Genomic DNA, 23,244 nt, shown 5'->3' with positions numbered 1-23,244 from the left:
CATCTTGGTCAGTATAGTACCAGACGCCTCTCTCCAAACAAGAACTACAAATTCAGCCATGTGACACACCAAACCACCAGTGACAGGTTGAGAAGTTATGTCGTGTGTGTGTGTGTGTGTGTGTGTGTGTGTGTGTGTGTGTGTGTGTGTGTGTGTGTGTGTGTGTGTGTGTGTGTGTGTGTGTGTGTGTGTGTGTGTGTGTGTGTGTGTGTGCGCGCGCGCGCGCGCGCTACGTGACAAGTTATGCGGAACTTGTTCTCCCCCTGTTCGGCATGTCAGTGTTGTGGCTTCCTATTTACTGAAACTTCTTGAAACAGGTTCACAAACAAGACGTCGTTTTTGTCGGCTGACAGCAAACGTTTGTGCTGGGAAGCGGGAGCTCAGTAGGAACAAGTTACAAGTCAGGATGAATGTAATGCTGCGCACGAGCTGACGCCAAATTGGTATATAGAAATTATAACTATGAAATTATTGTAGCATTGTTGTTGGTCATTGTTTATGTATAGCAGCCGTGAATTGTTTTTTAACAACTGTTTTATTTTTTCGCCTTTTGAATGCTTTTTTACTTTCCGCGTGAGACTCAATTAGTTAGATTAAAAAAACAACAACAAGAACAACAAAGAAACAAAGATGAAGTTTAACGGTTATCTGAAGCTCCGGATTGGTGAGGCGGTGGACCTGAAGCCGACAACCTTCTCCCTCCGCCACACTGTCATCTTCAATAAAGCTGCTCCAGCCCTGGACCCTTACATTGTGGTGAAGGTGGACGACTTCAAAATTGGACAAACTCACACCAAACAGAAAACCAACATGCCGACTTACAACGAGGAGTTCTGCCTCAACGTGAACGACGCGAAACAAATCGAGCTGGCGGTTTTCCACGACACTCCAATCGGATATGATGACTTTGTGGCCAACTGCACCATTCAGTTTGAGGACCTCATCAAATCCTCCAACACAGGAGAGATTTTCGAGGGATGGGTGAGTGAAAAATCATTTTTTCAAGGTAAACGTGTTGTGCAGCCTCATAAGTCTGAACAGGGCCGGATTGGGTGCCCGGGGACACAAATTTCCTGTTGGGACCCTATTGACCGATCCCCACCCCACCACCCATATGAGAGCAGAGATGGGCAATATCACAAAATGTGGTTTTAATCCAGTGTTGAGTAATTGCAGGACTACAATCACAGACACTACTATATATATATATGATTCATTAATTGAATGTGCTGCATCACATGCATTAAAACACAAGACAGTAAACTAAATTTGCCAGCACGTATACTGGGGTCCAAGCACCCTGAACCAAAGGGGCACTGACCTCTGGAGACCATTCCTGAATACAGCTTAAACAGGTTGTTGATCTGTACTGACCATTGATGAAAGTATCAGTACTCAAAAAGAGAAGACTTGATTTTAACAGTATCAATATATCACTAGGTGTTCACCCAACCCTATCAGAGACCCAGATACCAAGCAATACTCTTATGCTAGAACAATACCTGGCCCCAGGTGCTCAATGTGTCGTTCATGCACACAAATTTGATTTAAAACAACTTCAAATATTCCATGTCAGCTCAATATCAACAAATATTAATAGGAGGTGAAAGTAGATGTTTCAACATTGAGCCCCTCTACAACGTCAGACACTAATGCAGGATTTGACTTTGTTGTTATTGCACATAAGTGGTGCAAATTCTGAGACAAATATTTAACCAATCAAATAACTAAGATCAGTTTACATGCATTGGAGTTGGTTTTGGGGCCCTAGTAGGCCTGGTGGCCCTTTACAGTCTCGATTTAATCCAACCTTAACTCCAAGAAGCAATAGCCTCATGGTTAAATGGCAAAAACCGGAGCCTGAGGTTGACGTTGTAGTAGTGGAATATTGTTAATCAAAGAACTTGAAAATAGCCATATTGTGTTTACAGTTAAAGTTATACGAGAAAGGTCAAACACCTAAAGTTACCACAAATCCTATGTACTAGGTCCTATTCTTTACACAGTAATATTGCAGTTTCTCCATGAAAGCTTTGACACCTGCTGAACAGTATTTCAGAAGCAAGTTCAGGAAAGGCAACATGCTATTAAGCTTCGGGCAACATTCATTGCACATGGCTTAGAAGCTTTTAGTGTGATCATAATTGAATATGGTCTGAAACCATTCATGCTGCTGCTCTGGCAAGGTGTTAATTCTGCTTATGAAGACAGGTTGCACCACAGTGCACAGCATTTGACGTCCCTGTATGAACAGTTGTATGACGATATGACAAGCGTAACCACAGGGGCAAAGTAACGCTTACTTATAAGACTTTATATAAAAGACTTTATTTGTATAGCAGTTTTCAATACAGGTAGTGCTAAATAACAGTTAATATTTTTATTTTTATTTTATTTCTTTAAAATAATTTTTGTATGATTTAATTGGAAGAAGTTGTTTGACATCAAATATCTTATTTCAGCAACGCTTGTGGAGTGCTGCTTGTTAGACTGGTCACCTGGTTTGATAGAGCTGTCTTGCGTCGGCGTAACAGTGAAAGTAACAGTGAAACTGGACATTTATATTTGTAGATATTGTCACCAAGAGGGAGCATATGGATGGAAAATAAAATAGGGCCTAGAATTGAACCCTGGGGGACACTAGAGAATAAGTTTGCGGCACATGAAATTAAGCCAGCCATCCACACAGAGAAAATCTATTAGGAAGGACCTGGAGCAATTTAAGGCCACATCAGTGATTCCTGCCCACCTTTCCAGTCTGTCAATGAGTCTTTTATGGATACACAGTGGATCTGTGTTGAAAGCAGCCCTGAGGTCCAAAAGAACTAAGATGGAGCAATCACCAGCATTTTCAGCCAATAGAAAGTCATTACAAACTTGAAGAAGAGCCAAAGATCAAAAAGCAGACTGGAATATTTATAGATTATCATCTGTTAAATGTACTTCGTTGATTGAGGTGTAAATGGAATAAGAATCTTTCTTAACTTTAGTGCTTAAATATTTCTAATGCTCACTTGACAATTCAGGGTAAAAATGAAAAAAAAAGTATCGTATAAGTCTTAATCACTTCCAGACACAAACAAAAACTGCTAGCTCAAACTGGAGTTTCCCTCTTCTCACTTACGTTGATCTTTCTAGGTCTATAAGCCACTGCAGGTGCTGCTGAGTGTAACCTGAACCTGTCCAGGCCTGGAGCAGGCTGAGGTGGTATCGACTACGAACCATAACACTCTCACTAAATGCAGATTTGTCTCCATTCTACAGACATATTCTCCTCAAGCACAACAACAAAGGTTCTTTCAACCAAGCACATTTTTCCTGAAAGAAATTTGTCAAAATTGTCTGAACTTTAAGTTATCATATACTAAGCAATGGCCTGTCACCAAAAAGTATACAACAAGGAGTTTACAGTAAATGTAAAACAGGACAAAACATGAAAGCTTGTATGTTATTGTACATTAAAGACAACTGCCTCAATTTCACATACTTATATGTACATAAATTAATAACTTTATAGAAATTAATAATAAATTCTCGATTCTCACCACAACACCTTACTGACTTAATCACACCAGACATCTACATTGATCTGTCATGGTGTGGAAAGGTCTCTTAGCATGGCGTGACGGTTTATGGCTCATGTAAATAAATTGGTTTTGTGTGGAGATGAGAAATACATAAACGTGAAAAAATCTGTATATTTTTGATCTGGGCGAGTGCCGAATAGATTGAGAAAAACGACAACAAAAAATAACATTGAAGACTGCTTTGCACAAACCCTCACTGAGACCCCAAGCGCTGAGGGGAAGTGGTGTGAAAGTGGAGCTTGGTCTGTAGTTTTAGAAGTGATTGGTTAGTGCAGTAGACTTTTGGCAGTTCAAGATGCACACTTAAAAGTTGTTATCCGCTACATCTGAACTGTGAAGGCTTTTTGTTCTTTGCTGCAGAGAAGAAGTGCTGGGCTGGTTTGTTTCACATATGAGGCACAAGCCTCCACACGCCTACACTGCTGTTTATCACAGTGTTCCCACCATCTGATCAGTGCTCAAGGGCTCACTGTTAAAATACTCACTCTCTATTGGCTCTTATCCAGATGCTCTAATTCCCTTTTCCCCCTTTCATCTGTGCACATGATCCAGCTTGATGCCCTTAAACCCCACAAAAAGCTGAGTGTCTTTGCTGCCGTTGAATGGCTTATAAGTTCAATGTAAGCGGAATCTGTTAGTTACTCAACTCCTTCTTTTAACTCGGAGTGAAGTTATTGTCAGGACTGACATCATCCATCTGAGACATCCACCATATGACATTTAGACACAGGGCCAGTTTCCTTTGCCTCCCACCTGACACAACATTGTGTCATCTCTGACTTTTTACTCAGTTATTTGAACTCCTTCATTCACATTTTGCTGGGTATAATCACTATTCAGGTATGTTTGGTGTGAGAGTTGTTACTCAGACTTGAAGTAGGTCTTTCTGAGGAGCACTGAAACTGAAAGCGTGTTTAATATGGCACCTTAACATTTTCCAGCAAAGTGTACTGTGCTTTCTTGACTAAAAAGGGCCCCATACCCAGTTTCTTAAAAAAAAGAAAAAGAAAAAGTGACTTCCTCCTCTGTGATGCAGCATTAAATGTTCTGCTTTTTAACTACAGCATCATTATGTGAAGGAAGGGTGGGGGTCCTCATCCTGTCCAAAAACATATTCTAAAGTCAAATAATTCTTAAACAATTCCAAAGCCAATATGATGACTATCTTTGTTGCAGCAGAGGGATAGTAACACAAAGAGGGAATTTGACAACAAACAACAAAAGGTAAAGACAGACTTGAAAAAATATCTCCTTTTGTCCAGCTGAGCTGTCTTGTCAGAGTAGAGACAAATTTCAGAAATTCCCTAATACATTGCAGCTTTTTAGTTCTTTTTATCAGGTGAAAATACCAAAGATGACAGACAAAGAGGAAGTCTTCACCTTGGACAAGTCAGAGTTTCAGTCTGGACTATAGATTGAGATACAGGATATGAGCAGGTTACTGAGAACAAAAGTGGAGAAGAAGTGAAATGAACACTTCCTTGAGATGAAGGTTTTACACTAAATGTGCCAACTGAGTGGCAACATTTGACGCCACACTGTTTTGTGGGCAAGGGGTATTTTCCAGGCGGAGTCTGTGTGTAACGTTAATGCATTTATTTAAGGGTACAGTGACCTAAGTTTCCAGTCGGTGGTTGCTGCAGGAAGTATCTTGTTCTGTCAGCCTATTGCTGTGAAAAAGATGCGCTGTACGTATTTTTACTTCATCATTCACAGCTGAACATAAGGTAATAACCACTTCAGCAACCTGCTCAACCTGCCTGGCCTGCTGTGCTGTCTTTGCGTCCAAATTCCTCCAGACAATACGTATACACCGAAGTATGCAAAAAAATGCTGTTTACATAGCTGCATCTTAAGTGAGCTAGAGCTGAAGGAATGATGCTCAAAGTCAAAAAAATACACCTTTCACATGCCCTTTTAATCCTGTTCCTATAACTAAAACGTCTTTGTTCCAACAACTCTTTCTAAGTTTCAAATATACTTTCAAATCATCAATTATGCCTTTTTATGGGGATTTAACTTTTGTTTATTGTATGTTAGATTTTGTTACTTATCCTTAGTTATAGATCTTAGTCGATAGATCTTAACATCTGCTCTGTTTCGGATCAGCTATATGGGTATCTTGTGTGCAGAAATATAATTGTGCGTTTTTGTTTGTGTGTCTGCAGATGGACTTGGAGCCAGAGGGCAAGGTCTACGTCCTTATTACGCTTAATGGATCCTTCACTGATGGTAAGGCTGCTACTGTAGGTTTAAATGCAGCCCTGTGTTTCTCCTCAAGACTAATTATAACCATCCCACTTCTGCTTCTTTTTTTTTTCATACTCTGTAACTGCAGTGCTAAACATTTATGCTGACTCATTTAGTCACTGTCTTCTCTTTTCTAGTCTGTGAAACACTGCCTGCAGTTTTAAATTGTTATTATATGCAGGCCATTGAATACCTAAAGCTCAAATGTGCAATAATAGGCTTTGAAAATAAGTGTGTGTACCCTGCATACATGCATACATGGATACTTGTGTGTGAATTGAGTAGGCTGGTATGCGCTGTCTATCTAATTTGTTGTGATGAGAGGAACGTTTGCTTTCCTCAGACATCAGAAGGCATCAGTGTTTGGCACACCTGTTTCTTGGACATGCACTGGATCTTTTAGCCAATGAGAGGTTTAAATCAGACAAGCATGAAGTGACCTTGAACGTTTATTGAAGAAGTCTGTGATTAAATTCCACTTTTTTTTTTTATCTGCTGCCATCATACCTCTCTGAGAGGTCAATTGACTGTGGCCAGACTGGTTGGAGCTGACAGAAAGGTCTATAGTAACTCAGATAACCACTCTTTACAACTGTGGTGAGCAGAAAAGCATCTCAGTATGTGCAACATGTTGAACCTTGAGGATGGTGGGCTACAACAGCAGAAAACCATGTCATGCTCCACCCCCGTCAGCCAAGAACAGCAATCTGAGGCTACAGTGGGCACAGGCTCACCAGAACTGGTCTGATGAATCTGGATTTCTGCTCAGGCAAGCAGATGGTGTGGTCAGAAGCAGGATTCAGTGGCATGAATCCATGAACCCAACCTGCCTTGTGTCAACAGTCCAGGTTGGTGTAGGTGGTGGAATATTTTCTCTGCACATTTAGGGCCCTTAAAACCAATCAACCATCTGGGTCCTGTTGCTGACCGTGTGCATCTCTTCATGGCTGCAATTTACCATCTTCTAATGGCTGCGTCCAGCATGCTAATGCAGTGTCACAAAACAGAAGTCGTCTTGAAATCGATCTAATGAACATGACAGTGAGTTCAGTGAACTTCAGTGGCTTCCCCAGTCCCAGATCTGAATCGGGATGTGGTAGAACAGATTGGCGGCATGAATGTGAAACTGACAAACCTGCAGAAATGAGGTGACGCAGTCATGTCAACATGGACCAGAATCTCACAGGAACAAAGGTTCCCCTAGTGTTTTTCCCTTGCTGTTTTATGTTTTATTCAACCTATTTTAACACAACATTTTCTGAACTTTCAAGATCTTAAATCCTAACACACCACATATTCTGAGATTTTTGTTTTGTTGTTTTTGTATTTGTTTGTCCAGAGTCCAGGGGGATGTTTGTTTTCCAGCAAAGCACCATACTGTCACAAAACTCTGTACAAACATTGAAGGTCAAGCCAAAGACAAAAAAAAAAACTGTCCAGAAGTTTTCACATCACTGTGGTGAAAACCCACAACGAGGGTATGGGAGGCACTGAACAGCACTGAATATCAACAGCTGCAAATATCACAGTGTTAAAAGAATATTTTCTGACATGGATATACTGCATATCTACATATTGAAAACATGAGAAAAATCACATAAACTAATCAAATGTTTAATACCACGATGGTAATACTATACTATGATACTACCATACTAATGATACGATTCCACTGAAGGTTGATACCTAATATTTGATTATTGCTCTGCACTTGTCAGTATCCACTGTAAACTTCTTTTTTAGAGTAAAACTTTGTAGATGTGCATATGATAAAAGTTGTGCAGTGTACATAGGATTTTAGTCTCACTTGTAAAGCCCTCTTTTCACACCCCTACCACACACAGATCTGTTGTTTGCAGGGGCGTTCAGGGGGCTCAGTAGACAAGTTTCCGTAATGCATGTGTGGTTTTCACCTCGGAATAGACACTTGCTCGACTACACTTACTCAGAGCTAAATAGAGCCAAACTGTGCAGATGTGTACAAAGGTAAATGTAGACATGCACTTAAAGTCACAGTTAAGCAAATCCCTCTCAGTATTCTCAGTAATTAAAAAAAAAAAAAACTAAAATTTTATTGTGGCATGCATTTTTTTTATGCAATAGTTAGGGTGTTATGATCTAGAAAAAAATAACGATAATATTACAATATTTGGTTAAATTTTTTAGATATGGAAAATCATCAATCACCAACTGTTGTCAAGCTGGTGTCCATCATGTTGGACTGAATAATGACATCAAGTAAAACCTCACAACATAAAACAGGGCATGTTGGACCTCGCCTTGGATTTATCTATCAAATAAAAATTCATTGACAACAATTTGTCAATTAATTTTTATTTGACAACAATTTGTCAATGAATTTTTATTTGATAGATAAATCATGAATTTGTTGTCATTTATCAAGCAAAATGCCAAGTATTTGCTTGTTCCAACTTGATTTGCTGCTTTTCAGTGTTTTTACAACATTTTTAATGGAATATCTTTGGGTTTTTGTCCTAAATAATTCATCGTTTAGTTAAAGAAATAATTGACATAGGACCCAATAATAACACATAAAGTAATTTAGGCATGGATAGTAGCCTTCATTTGGAACTGGTCTGCTGGCCGATGCTTAGCAGGTGGTATAGAGTGGGCGTTTGGTGTTTTTTTTGTTGTTTTTTTAAGCTTAGAACAGCTCCCTGCTGTGGCCTGAAAAAGCTTTGGGAACAATGAGAGTGAACCGAAAGAGTAAAGTTGTAGGTCAAAAAACCAAAACCATGACCTGAAATATGCATAAAGCCCTGTAGAGCTGAGGAGGCCTGCTGAGTCATGTGTTAATTCTTTTGCCACTACAGTTGACCCATTTAATATACAAGTAGTGATGTGATCCATTTTAATTTAAACTATATATTGATTGTTGCTGCTTTAAAGAAATCCCACAATATGGCAACAGTGATCAGTTCTAAATTCTCAAACTTTGGCTCTTAGGTGGTCCTGAGGAGTTGGTGTATGGATTTATGACTTGTTGACAAAAGTGCCTCTTCTCTTACTGTTTGAACTTTTACTCTCATCTTGTTTTTAGATGATGCCCTCGTTAAAGAGAAGAAGACCTACAAGCAGTTTACAAGGAAGCGGCAGGGGGCCGTGAGACGGAGGATCCACCAGGTCAACGGACACAAGTTCATGTCTACTTTTCTCCGCCAGCCCACCTTCTGTTTTCACTGCAAAGAGTTCATCTGGTGAGACAGTCGAGCAAGGACGAATCACTTGCTGCCTCCATGTATCTGTGTAGACTGTAAACTGGATCTGACTGTCTCTGTCTGTGTTATAGGGGTGTTTTTGGAAAGCAGGGTTACCAGTGCCAAGGTCAGTCGACTTTATTTTCTCCTCTTCTGCCTTTTGACACGGCTACTTAAACATACAGGCATGAGTTCTGAGTTTGACATTGACTTGTTGTCTTTTCAGTGTGCACCTGTGTGGTTCACAAACGATGCCACCAGCATGTCGTCACAGTGTGTCCACGCATGAAGAAGCCAGCAAAAGAACAGGTAACAGTTTGACCGTCAGTTTACACACTTTAATCAACTAAATAACAGAGTTCCTGTTCAATAACAGTATCACTATGCTGTTATTGACAGATCAGTAACAAAGCATGTTATTTCTGGCATTTCACACCTTTCAAGCTGGGTTTTCTTTTGTAATGCAGGATGCACACAAGATTAAGATAAAGACAGTATCCTCATACACACACACACACACACACACACACACACACACACACACACACACACCTCTGATGAACACCTGCAGTGATCAGCGGACTGTACAGGTTCCTCTTTCTGTCTTGAGGTGGTCACTGAGCCAGAACATTGTTCTATACAGTACTTTTCCACACATGCTTGTTGTAGCATTTTCATAAATTGCTATAAATACTTGTTGTGCTCTGTTGTACAATAGTTTGCTGAACACTGCAAGTTTCTCTCAATTGGGGGATTCATAGAGAAGCAAAATGCAGGAAAACACAGAAGCAGTCCCACTATGACAGCAGTAGGAACTAAACATTTTTCACAATGCAATCTATGTGGCAATTTATGGTTATTTAGAATATGTACACACATGGTTGAACATACTGTTGTAATTCGCAGTGGTTAGATCAGTGTGTCTCTTCTCAGCAACCCGTAAACCAAGGCTTCAGCATCAACGTCCCTCACAAGTTCAACATCCACAACTACAAGTCGCCCACTTTCTGTGACCACTGCGGCTCACTGCTATGGGGAATAGTCAGGCAGGGGCTGCACTGTAAAAGTAAGACCCATCGTAACTTTCACATTCAAAATGAGGATCTCAAATGTCCTGGTGTCTCTTTCACAAGTGTTTCTGTCTGTGTTGTTTCTCTCTTCAGTCTGTAAAATGAATGTTCACATCCGCTGCAAAGGCAACGTTGCGCCAAACTGTGGGGTCAACAGTGTGGAACTGGCCAATAGGCTTGCAGAGATGGGTCTGCAGGCTGGAGGGCTCACTAAACGCAACTCAATGGTACAAAGGCTGAGATGTTTTGTTTGTTTTTTTTTTGTTTTGTTTTTTTTTTTTCAGAATTAATCAAATGAGTATAAAGTATATAAAGTAAGTATATATTACTTAAATGCAGCTTGAATCAGGATAATGTAACTGGTGTTTTGTTTATTTGTTTGTTTTTGTCCTGACAGGCCAGAAGTCCAAGTCAGGTGAGTGTGCCCCCTGAAAGGAGACGGAGTACAGACTCTCAGCAGCAGACCCCTCGGCTGGGGATTTCAGACTTCACGTTCCTTCAAGTGCTTGGGAAGGGCAGCTTTGGCAAGGTGGGAATGATGAGAGATGATAACAAGAAATGCTGTGTGTAATGAAATGATGACCTAGGTGATGAATGGGAAAGAAGGCCAAATGTAGGGGCATGGATACTAGAAAAAAAATGTACCTGCTTTCATCTACAGGCATTTACTGACTATTTATCAGTCAGTATTTCTAATACCAGAATAAATGTACTAATAATAAACAAATCCCAGGTGGCATCAAGGTGACGCTGAATCTGAGAAAACTCATCTGTCGGACTGTGTTTACGTTGTGTCTGCAGGTGATGCTGGCGAAACTTAACAACAAAGAGCGGGTGTTTGCCGTCAAGGTCTTGAAAAAGGACATAATTTTGCAGGACGACGATGTGGAGTGTACCATGACCGAGAAGAGGGTGCTGTCACTGGCTCGCTGTCACCCCTACCTCACACAGTTGTACTGCTGCTTCCAGACTCTGGTTAGTACAGCCACACACACACTTGCACTTGTGTCACGGTTCGGTAAGTTTTTACTGTGAAGGCAAATAGTTCCTCTTCAGCCCATGGTAGAGGCATGGCTCTAGGGTTGTCAGTGTCGGCTGGTCGGCCACTTCACACCAGACTGAAATATTTCCTCTACCGCCACCAGCAGGTCAATGTTTTCACCTATTCAGAGAAATATCTCAACATTTACTGCATGAGTTGACACAGAAGTTTGTGCAGACATTCATGGTGTTTTTCTTTTTTTTCTTTTCTTTTTTTTTTCTTTGATATCTCAACACTGTGTCCCCCTCTGGATGAATTGCAATAACTTCCCTGACACTTCATCTAACACCACCATCACTTCTTAATCAAAGTAATGACACTGACATCAGCTTCAGATGAACTTTTTGCTTCATGCTAATGTGCAAACAAACTAAACAAAGATTGTGAATGGCGAACATTATACCTGGTAAACATCAGCGTGTTGGCACATGGTGTGGTGCAGCCTCATAGAACCTTTTGTGTGTTGAGCCTACTGCAGTTCAACTGGTCTCGTCTCACACTGAAGACACTTTCTGTTCAGTGCCTGAGAAATGTTTGTGGACCAAATTATGGCATAAATAAGAACAACAAGTAGTCTACTCACTAGATACAAGTGTGAAACCATAAAACACTCAATATATTTAGAATGATCTCTGATCTGTGAATTTAAGATCCTTTACTAATGCTGCTGTGAGAGAAAAAAACTTTTTACATCACACTAAGGAACTTGCCATAGAAATTCTGTGGTCATCCAGTGATAAAATTTTCATTCTTACTGCCTTGCTTATCAATAAATGCTTCAATGAACCGTTTCACCAAAATTATTAAAAACTATTATGTCACTCCCTCTAGTGGTACCCAACCATGCCTGTACTTTTGGTTGTTGTAAATCATCTCCCCAGCACGTTTGAGGTTAATGGAATTATTCTTAGAGCATTGAAAAAAGATATTTAAAAAAAATCAAGAGCAGTTATAGAGCAGTGTTCCTATTACTCTGTAATATCCACAAGAGCTATCAACAGTTTTCAGAGGGTATATGTCTTTCAACGATTCTGAGAAGAGATTTTGCCGTTTATATGATTTTTTTTATGTAATGTTGTGAGCATAGAAAACACTGAGACATTCCCTCATTCACTTGTTAAATATCTTTCTGCTCATTTGGTTTAGTATCCCATGATGCTTTGCATGAGCTGGTCAGCAGGTGGCAGCAGTGCCCTAGTCTCGTGTCTGAGAGGCTGTGAGGAGGTGGATGACGCTCAGCTTGCAGAGCCTGACTTTCTGGTGCAAACAGGACACCTAATCTGCTTTAGTTTCATTGGAACCGCCACCAGCCTACTTTACCTCTGATCAAAATAGAGCAGCAGTAGTAGTGGAGAATTGAATCAGTGACGCTGCTCCCCTCACTGTTTCAAACCCACGCACAAACGCATGACAGCATTTGTCCCACCAGCATCACTAAAAATGTCTGTTTTGTTGTGAAAGCAAGAACATTTCTTTTAATTGTGAATAAATTAAAGTGTCAAATTATCTGTGATTTTAAATTGTGTCATAACATTGATATTATTAGAAATATGACCTATTTTTGTGAATATGGAAAAATATAAGTAGGCATGGAAAGAATGGAGGAGGGGATGAGGAGGAGGGTTGTGGCAAGTGGACACTTTTACCAAATGATGATGTCTTTGGAGAATTGTCCTTCAGTGTTGCAGTTTGTCATCAGCTGTTCGTCTTAAACAAACAACATTGAACACTGAATCTAATCTTGCGTAATTCGACGTCTAGCTCAGCAATTTTACGGAGGTTTGGAGAATATCTTGCAAAACAGGATAGGTCTTACTAAACTTGGAAAGCCCAGAGGCACCATTCACTGGCTGTGGATTTAAAATGTCCACCCCAGGAAATGGCATCTGTGGTTACTTTAATGTTCAAGTACAGACAGATTCTCCTTGGACAACTTTATTTAGTGAAGTAAAAACAGGGAACCAGGTTTTTGGGATAAAATAGCACTTTCACTGTCAAAATGAAACTGTTAAAGATTAATTCAGCCGTAAAGCTAGACCACACACAGAGCTCAGCCTGCTTTGCATGTGCAGCACATTTCTTATTAAACATTATACATATAATCTCAGGATAAAAAAAACAGACAAATCTAAACCACGGAGCAGTTAAAAAGAGTCAGCTGTGGCTGAAGGTCCTGATCACTTCTGGAAGCTTCACGGCCAGATTTGTACATAACGTTCTCCTGCAGTGTTTTTTTCCCCAGGGTCTCATTTTCTAGATCATATATCGACCGGAGCCTGTAATGAGAAAGAAAGATTAATGGGTTTGATCAGTATGTTTTTTTTTTCCCGGCTGACTTTAAAGTGTGGTAAGTTGGACAGGAATCCATTAAAAAGACGTGAAATTTATGCGAAGCAGTCATGTTTCGTCCTTGAAGCAATCTCAGCACGCCCACGTTCATGGGTTCTTAGATTGTTTAATAACACGGGAGCTGCTGTGAGGCTCTTGTGGTTTGTGTGCACGTGTTTAAATGTAATCTCCTTACTTCCTTTTTCAGGACCGTCTGTTCTTTGTGATGGAATTTGTGAATGGGGGCGATCTTATGTTTCACATCCAGAAGTCCAGGAAGTTTGAAGAGCCGAGAGCACGTTTCTACACGGCAGAGATCACCTCCGCTCTCATGTTCCTGCACAGCAAAGGCATCATCTACAGGTCTGAATCGAGGAGCACAAACAACAGTTGAATTTGCTTTCCCAAATCGAGTATATGTCCACAGAGGTCTCCAAAGCTAACGATGAATAGTTAACTAGTCATTGAGCCTGTTTTTTGTCATAAAATATTATTTTAGTTGTAGGAAGAATCGAACAGGATCTAAAAAAAAACAAAAAAACTGCTGTATAATCTCTTGCTTTGTCAAGTCTGAGACAATAACCACTGATAATATCATTAGGCGTACATATCTGGCTGTAATTCTGAGACCACAAACCTGTGTTACGAATGAACTTGAATGCATTCGTTGCATGACGTTTAAAAGATGTTGGCATTTATCAAACGGGTGGTTTAACAAAAGATTCTCTAAAGTTGTGTTATGGAAATTTTAGGATGCAGCGTTTTTGGAGCTTGACTCATAGTAGCGACTCAAATTCAGGATACAATTTTTGTGCTTTGGCCTCTGTTGACCATTTGTGTAATCTGTCTTTTTCATATTGTCCAACTTTATGGACGTGAAACACAAAGTCTCTGGCTTACTCTTGTAAGATGGATGTGTTAACTTCACAGTGTCTATTAAGACATTATTTCCTCACTTCCCATCTCAGCTCATCAGAACATCTTTGCAGTTCTTGGGACCATGAAACATATGAACTCATCTCAGCCTCCTCCCCAAAACTATTGATGTTCTCCCTTCTTGAAATGTTTTCCATCAGGAATTGTCCAAACCGCTCTCACAGCCACACATCACCTATATTTTCCTCAAGGCTCTGGGGATACCCTATAACAGTAGGCACACTATAACAATGGATTGCCATGGAGTGCACATCAGCATGATTACATTGTTAATTTTTTTGTGAACTGCTCTTTTGATAATATAATTTTATGTTCTGATTTGATATGTTCATCATGTTGTTGCTCGTAACCCTGCCTTATATGAGAGTATATTCTTTGAGACCTTATTCCGGATGCTGTTGTCTACTTGCAGTGCAGAGTTGGGTGGTAGAGCAGTGGGCTTCCTGCCAGTACATGACGATGATAAGAAAGAAGGGCATCATGTGAACTAACAGTAAACCCAGAGTTATATTTAGTGGTCCGTGTGTTCTGTGTCAGCCTGCACCGCATAGCATGACTCTTGGCTTTAAGAGGCCACAGAGAGTTTGCATGCTATAACTTAAATAACGAGCCAAGTAGCAGCTCACACATTAAGGTCAGTGTAAGAGGAGCTGCCTCCTTAAAGTATAATTGTAGCCTCAGTCACTGTGTTGTGTAATATGAATGTCTTCTCGTGACTCCACTCGTTATCTCTGTTTGCCCTTTTAGCTCTAGGTAAAGTTGTGGTTTGAAGCTTCTCAGGTGATGCCGCGGTGTGTCGATGTTTCGTGTTACCGTCCTGCTCTAAAAGAAGTTGAAAAATACATACAAGGGTACAAGTATACTGACAGTAAAGACTTGAAACAGTCTGCCTTTGTGAGACTTATGAAGTTTTGTTGCAACTGTGCCATAGAGGTGTGATTTCGTGGTATACAATCTTTTGTCATCACCACTCTGTTAGAGAAGAAACCATGTAAGAGGGAACAGGATATTTAAAAAAAAAAATGAAATAACTTCATCCCATTATTTTAAGACTGTGTTAATTTATCATGTAAAATATACAGTAGATTGTGACTCGAATCACTGTGGTATAACCTCAAGTTGATATGTATATGCTTCCAGATGTAATATTACCCCCTTACCACAATCAAAAAAAAGCACAGTTTTTGCATCATAGTCTTTGTCAGCACTTCCTCTTCTCTTCTTTGGAAATTTTCATGTTAGTGCAACTCTATCTCTCTTTGCCTGTAAGTTATAACAAAGTTCACTCACTCAGTGTTGTAGGGGTTCCAGATGTTACTGTAACTATGGATACCACAGTGCCCGATTGACCCACTTCCTGTAGAAAGACGTTCAAAGACCAAGTCAGACTTGTCTTTCTATTGTGATGAGCTGGGTGGATGAAGGAGTGCGGGAGCTGTAGTTACAGTTGGTTATTTGCATAGTGATGTATGGCCCTGTGCAGCTCAGTGATGAGTGCATGGTAGTAAAACTGCCAGGGTTAGGGATTCATTTCTCACTGGACATATTCATACAATAATGTACACACTGATAGAACAGGAAAGTGCTTTGGGTGAGCGGTCATGATGTGTGAGCATCAGCTCTCTTCAGCCTGCTTGTTGGGCTACGATGGACAGGCACCATGACCCTATGAGTCAGTGTTACACAATCGGCTTACGGTAGAGAAGAGAAACCAGATTAATCCAACCAAAGCAGTGTTGTTTGACCATCATTCTGCCTCTCTCTTTTACATTCAGAATTTCTGTTTTTTGTATTTGTCATCCTTTTGTGAGAAAACCACTCAGAATCCTTGTATCATCTTTTGCAGGAATTAACAGGAAATAGAAAAAAAATCAGTTGCTGTTCCTGTCCCAAATGTTGTAATTCATTAGCATCAGCATGAGCCGTTACATAGTATTTCGGTCTGGCTTCATGGCCAGACGGGAAGTAAAATGACCTTGGTCTAAAGTTGGGTCACCTGATCACAGATTACAGCTCGACTCCAGAGCCCACACTCAGCAGGTTTAATCGCTCTGTCAGATGACAAAGCACCAGCTGACATGAACACAGAGCACGGCATTTTTCCAGTGTTTCGTTATGGGTCATCCACAGCCAAAGTCGGCAATGAGGAACATACATCCACTGATATTGATATAAATTTTATTTTCAATTCAATTACTATTAATAATTTAGGTACATTATTATTGCTTCCTAAGACTAAAACTAAGGAGTTTGCACTTAAATGAGATATTTCAACAAGTACAAAATGATTCCCATTAGCAGGGTTATTCATCAATTTGGCAACACACAGAACACAACAGACAAAACTATTTCACTGTTTTCATACAGACAGACAGACTATATTGATCCCAGGAGGGAAATAACTATAGTAATATAGGCCTAAGAAATTTTTGTATGGTAGAGGTTCTTTCTAGCTAGTTCTTCAAATGCTCCTTTGATAATACCAAAATAGTTAATTCTAGCAGTTAAGTCAAGTCAGTTTCATTTATATAGCCCAGAGTCACATTTGTCTGAGAAGGTTTTACAAGTAGAATATGAACCTCTATCCTAACTCTTAATTTACCTCCAGTACAGGTGACCGCATCTAATTTACTACAGTGTAAGTTGAATCTGTTCAAAAACAAAAAAAACACAAAAATAAAACAATAGCTCAAGTTTGGATTTTCCTGGAAGCAGAATAAATATTGACATCAGAGGTTTTTTTCCCCTCATGGCAGCCTTAGTGGTCATCTGAATGTGTCAGACTTTTCCTGGCTGCCATGTCATGGTCAGGGAGTTGTCTGTTCATGTCTCCTGCTGCCACAGAAACTTCACTGTCCTCAGAGGACCTCTTTCTTTTTGTCTCACCACAAATTTCTACCTCCGTCAGATATAATTAGAAACAACACCAGCAGGCTGCGACTGGAGTCTGAGCAGAAACTAACATTTTAGCAGCTGTTGGCGTCAGTTGAATGACAGCATGTGATGAGCTTCAGGCTTTTACTATTCACTATTTGTGTCTGCTGGATAACAATGCCTCAAACTAAATAATTCATTTTCTGTTTTTCTCTGTGTTTGTCTTGCCTTTCAGGGATCTAAAATTGGACAATGTTCTTCTTGACAAAGACGGACACTGTAAACTGGCAGATTTTGGCATGTGCAAAGAAGGCATATTTGAAGGTGCGGCCACAGGAACTTTCTGTGGGACCCCGGATTACATTGCCCCCGAGGTCAGTTCCTACTCACACAGTCACACTCATAACTACTAACTACAGACCGTTGGATCCTTTATCCTCCACATTTATGATCCAGGGCATTTTTAGATACTTTGCTGCACTTTTTTTAACAGATTGCAGCAAAGAATACATTCAACCACATGTGGCTTCCTGTAACACAGGTTCTCTGAGTTCATATGATGCATTTTCCAGTCCCATCCCCTCTCCATCACACCACCTCATTCAAAACAAACTGTGTGGTTACTGCCGGTCACTCCAAACTATTTCCTGACTAACTGGAAGGCAGCGCACCTGTGAGGTCAGCTTGTGAACGCCGCCCTTGACTTGACAAGCCCCAATCCCCTCATCAGAATGCAGCTTTACAGGCATGGTTTGATTTCATAATGAGGGACCAAGATGGTCTGTGTCCCCATGTTTGAGAGGTTTTTCTCCGACTAAGACCGCGTGTCTGGATTTATGAAAGGCTTCTTTGCTATCCTCAACACGTACTCCTCAGTGTAGCCTCACTGGCAACTTACTAATCAAATACATCTGCTAACTGAGCCTCATGGAGTGGTTTTAAATTTGCAGTGAGGCTCTCTATTGCTGAGTTATGATGGGTAACTTTATTGGTGTGCTGTGACATGTTTCCCCAGATCCTCCAGGAGATGCTCTATGGCCCCTCTGTGGATTGGTGGGCTCTTGGGGTGCTACTGTATGAGATGCTGTCAGGACACGCCCCTTTTGAAGCCGAAAATGAAGATGACCTCTTTGAATCCATCCTCAATGAAGAGATTGTTTATGCATCTTGGCTCAGCACAGAAGCAGTGAATATACTCAAGGCTGTGAGTCCGCATCTATTCATTTTGTATCCACAGTTAGTTGGTTCATTAGCTGAAAAAATTTAATGATAGTTAAAGTTGGATGAAACCCAGCTCTTGCTGTAGTCTTTGTCTTTTTGGCAGATATTTACACTCCTCAGGCCGCCTCTACTGGACTTAATCCACATTATACAATTGCAGGAAATGTCTGTGAAGTTTTTTTTTAACTGAACTGATGATAGAGGAAATGTCTCACTGGATTTGTGACCAGCATTGTGGAGAAAACCGATAAGCGGTAAACATTTCTGGATAGTGTTACATGAGCCGCAGTAAGATATATTTAAGATATCAAAGGTTTGATCAGGGATTTTTATTTGTTGCCCTTTAGACTGATGGACACTGTGACTGCATAGTGACTGGCAGCCCTGCGGAGCTCTGCCAGCCAGCTGTTTGGCCTGGGCCTCTTACATAACTATATTAAGGCATGGTCCAGTGGCCAGCCACAGCACACATGCTATAAATACAACGACACCTTCCTCCATTCCTCCCCTCTTTGCACCCTGTTCTCCTCCTCTTATCCCTGTTGTTATTCCAGCATGCTCGAGGAAGCACCAAGCCAATCTCCCATGTTGATTTGTGTTACTGCTTCCAGTGTCACACGTTACATAAAGATGCATGTCAGTGTGAGTGGATTTGAACACTACTGCACTATTTATACTGAAGGTTGATCCATTGCAAGGTTCTCCATGTTCCTGTAGGCAGGTTCATGGGGTTCAGTCGGCTTGGTTGTCACGGTTTTGTGAGGATATCTGACTTTTTTAATAATAACTGAAGGTTATTTAGCTGTTTTGCTCTATAGACATGTGTCTACTAATAATCAGATGATAAATTAATGAGGGCCAAAACAAACAATTACTTTCATTGTTGATTTTTTTTATTCATCAAATACTCACATTTCAGAAGCTGGATTGAGCAAATGTTTTATACTTTTGCTTAAATGATTTATAGAGTCAGTCACAATTGTTGATTAAATTGACTAATTGATTAAATCATCGACTAATAGTTTCAGCACAAGTATTCTTTTCTGATTGCATTGTGCCATTCTGCTGGTGTAATGGAGAACGGCCTCTTCATGTGGAAGTGCTGACACGGCAGGCCTGGTGGTGAGGATGGCACAGCTGTAGCCATGGAAAGATGGCATCAACTTCAGTGAAATAGTTTTTCCTCAGTTTTGTGGTCTGTAGGCTCCTGAACTGATTGACCCCTGCTGGTCTGTCTAACTCCCAGATAATTACACTTCAGCGACCATACTGGGGTTACTGGTGTGGTTTCTTTAATATTTTAGCCCATTAGCTACAAATCATGTCATCAAAATCAGGCTTTTGCAGCTGCAAATCCCTGCATGCAACTACACTAGCATTAAACTGTAATGTTCCTTTGCCATATCCAAAAGAGGCAATCTTGATCATGTTGCTCTTGTATAAACAGGGAGCAGAAGCTGCCTTTAAGCTGGGACATCAATCCAAAGTTGTTGTATGCTTCTGAAAACTATCAGTGGTATGTGAGGCATGTGGGATTTGTGAGTTTGAAGACTGAACTGCGCAAAAACAACACTATGGTGTTTTCAGTTCATCCCACTCCTTTTCATCTTCTTTTTTGTGACATTCTTCTTTGCCTGTGTTGACGTGTATCTTGTCTCCTTTCTCTTTACTCTGTGAACGTAGATTTGCTGAGGCATCCAGTGCTGTTTAGGCCAAGTCTCGGGTAGTTAATAACATTTGGAGCTGATATGGCAAGGCATATTAATCTTGCCAGTGACTTCGGGTTAATCTGGCCGCTGTCGCTGTGAAGATGGAGGCTCGTTAGTTTGTTGTGGCCTTGTCTGAATGCCACCGCCAGCCCTGAGGTGTGTGCAGACTCCTAGCCAAGATGAGCTGTCTAAAAACACATTTGGTTTTTTTTTTTTTACTTTCTTTCCAGAGGCGAGTTAAAGCAAGTTTTTTAATTTTTAGTTTATTTTGTTTGGGCCGCTCCCTCTTTTCTCTCCCACCTACTTGACTTTGGAGGTACAGAAGCAGTTGGAGTTCAAAAGGTGATTCACTGTTCTATTGTTTATTGTACAACACAAGGAAATTGAGACTCCCTAGTTACGCTTTATTGAACCTAGTTGAACTTTCTTCTGCTGAAGCGTTATGGGAGGTGGCATGCTGGGTGGGGGTGTTTTCGTCAGTCAGGGGGTGGGGTTTGACTGGATGTGTACTGGCTTGAGTCCAGCTTGGCATTACTCCAGAAAAATCTAGTGGGATCTAGTTGAATAACTCATCACATTTCCTCAGTTTGACAACATCATGAATAAATAATCTGGTGGAAATTTTGTTTGTGTTGTTCTTATGTGTTCATATTCTTGAGAAGGGGCAGATTATTTATTGATCCCTTATTTAGTCTTAAGTGTCTGTAAATTCATCCATCTTTTTCTTTACAGTTCTTGACCAAAAACCCGACCCGGCGTCTGGGCTGTGTGGCCTCAGATGGCGGAGAGAACGCCGTGACCAGCCACGCGTTCTTCACAGACATCGACTGGGAGAAACTGAATCGTAGAGCAATAGAGCCACCTTTCAAGCCCAGGATCGTAAGTCACATGAATGACTTTATTGATGGCATGGTAGTGTGTGTATAACTCTGCAGACGTTACATAGTGTTTGACTTTTTTTGCTAAAATGTTGCTGCTAATGAGTTATTGTTTATTACTCTCCTCTAGAAATCACCAGAGGACGTCAACAACTTTGACCCAGATTTTACTCAGGAAGAACCCACCCTCACACCCATTGATGACCCTATGATCCCGTCGATCAACCAGGAGGAGTTTCGTAACTTCTCCTTCACTTCACCTGAACTGCTGGAGAGCTAAGAGTCTCCACACTGATCACCAGTCATCCTGCACTTGTCTCACCCTTATCAGTGTCAATAGCTTCGTCTAAGACGGTTCAGAGTGACATGTACAGTATGACGCTGACACATTCCCCACAGACAGGAGGGTGTAAAGCGCAGTGGGGTCAGCCAAGAACATACTCAACAAGAACTGGGCCTGCACCTGATGAACTCTTAACCACTCCTGTAATTCCTGAGCAAGCACCGAGTCATCAGCTTTTGAAATGACATGTAGTTTTATTGCTTGATTGGGACACATTCGTGCAAGTGTCTGTGTAGAGTATTTGACATGTTCATGTGTTTTAAACTTGTTTGACAAAGGTGTACAGCATCAGATTTTTATTTTACATTTGCTCTCATACAGACGGATGAGTTTGCTTCCAGCTAATTCAAATGAAAAAGCACTTTTTGGAGCATAATGGCATAGTTTTAAACAGACTGCCAGAGATTCCCAGAAAAGTCGAGTTGCCAGTTAAAATCCTGGAAGGACTGAGTGAGCAGATGAAATAGTTTCTCAATGATGTGAGTGGAAAAATACAAATACACACAGACCGACACACACTGGCTCAATGAAAGCAAGTCCCTCCACTTTCAAAATAAAAGGGCTCAAACTTAAATGTTGCTTGGGAATAAAAGTAGCATATCCAACACAACCACATATAACAGGGTTAAATTAGGTTAAAGTTTTAATTAAGTTAGAAAGGATGATTTGTCTAGGGTAGTGGAGTCTGTTTCAGATAATAGGCAATATTTGTTATTTATTCATCAGTTATACGCAGTAACAAAAACTTGGTATCTGTCTCGGTGACTCTCTGTTGATCAGCCAGGCATGTTGAGGATGATGCAAGATTTCATCTGAGGTGAAAACTCTCTGGTGATTCATGCTTGATGCGAAATACCCAGAAGTTTGGAGATTTCACCACACAGTTACTTGAACAGAAGAAGAATGTGAGTATGGTATATGGCAATTGCCAGTATAAAATGAGTTTTGGTGTTTCTGAAGGTCACTCAGTGTGCTGCTCTCCTCTTCCACACTCGCACAGTCTCTCAACAAACACTGAGTCTTTGAAAGCTTCCAGGTCCGTGGGCAGACTGCCTGGGTAATGGGAACTCACATGGGGCCATTTTCAAACATGCAAATATGAGAAGGTTATAGAATATTCTCCCTTCTGAACATTTAAACCAACCTCTCTATGAGAGCACAAATTGGAAACTAGGAGGTGGACAGAGAGAGAGATAGAGAGAGAGAAAGAAAGAGGCCTGCAGTAGCATTGGCCAATCATGTGATGGGAGCCTTCGGTAGATCATTTCGTCATTGCAAACCATCAGAGAATAAACAGGAAGCCACACAGTGACAGTGTTGTCGCCTTTGATAGAAACAGGAAAACACAATCTTGCTTTTTTGTACCACTTGCAGAAGCATGAATACAGTATACTGTGTGTGGTTGGTAATAGAAATTGAAACTTAAAACAACAACAAAGGGGGAAAAAAAAGAAACTTGCATTGTGTGGAATCTTGTGTGCACCGAGTTCAATCTGCTCAGACATGAATAACCCTCCTTGACCTTACAGGACGGAGATGGTGTCTTCCTGTTAGCTTGAGGGAGGAAGTCTCTTCAGGCTCCGCATCACATCTGTTTATCTCTTCAGTCCTCTGTCCTGTGGAGGATTGCACCGTTAAATACTGTAAATTGGTGGCTTGAGATACAGAAATGCCTGTGTATGAAGCTGAAAACTCTGCTTCTATGCTTGGACAAAGCAAAACAAAGAGCTGCTCTACTAATACAAATTAATCTTTATTTACTTACTAAAAAATTAAATTTGAGCCAGC

At 40.6% G+C, this 23,244-nt stretch overlaps 1 protein-coding gene across 3 annotated transcripts; it reads left to right on the top strand.

Annotated features, from left to right (window-relative positions):
* The first annotated feature begins 262 nt into the window (after positions 1-262).
* Positions 263-21,737, top strand: prkcha (protein kinase C, eta, a). Of its 3 annotated transcripts, none has more exons than XM_056393967.1 (14): positions 269-981; positions 5,756-5,819; positions 8,899-9,055; positions 9,148-9,182; positions 9,282-9,364; positions 9,962-10,121; positions 10,219-10,352; positions 10,523-10,654; positions 10,927-11,100; positions 13,704-13,858; positions 17,541-17,679; positions 18,321-18,509; positions 20,968-21,114; positions 21,244-21,737. In XM_056393967.1, exons 1-14 carry the CDS (start codon positions 631-633, stop codon positions 21,391-21,393), a joined length of 2,070 nt encoding a protein of 689 aa, XP_056249942.1. In that variant the 5' UTR covers positions 269-630; the 3' UTR covers positions 21,394-21,737. The 3 variants fall into 3 exon arrangements, with proteins under 3 accessions (XP_056249944.1, XP_056249942.1, XP_056249943.1); XM_056393968.1 differs by having other exon boundaries at positions 270-981; positions 9,989-10,121; XM_056393969.1 differs by lacking the exons at positions 18,321-18,509; positions 20,968-21,114; positions 21,244-21,737 and adding an exon at positions 17,799-18,309 and having other exon boundaries at positions 263-981.
* Positions 21,738-23,244: the final 1,507 nt, after the last annotated feature.

Source organism: Seriola aureovittata, chromosome 13, assembly GCF_021018895.1.
Source record: "Seriola aureovittata isolate HTS-2021-v1 ecotype China chromosome 13, ASM2101889v1, whole genome shotgun sequence".
Taxonomy (NCBI): domain Eukaryota; kingdom Metazoa; phylum Chordata; class Actinopteri; order Carangiformes; family Carangidae; genus Seriola; species Seriola aureovittata.
The sequence above is the reverse complement of the archived record's forward strand: the minus strand, read 5'-3'. Positions and strand labels throughout refer to the sequence as shown.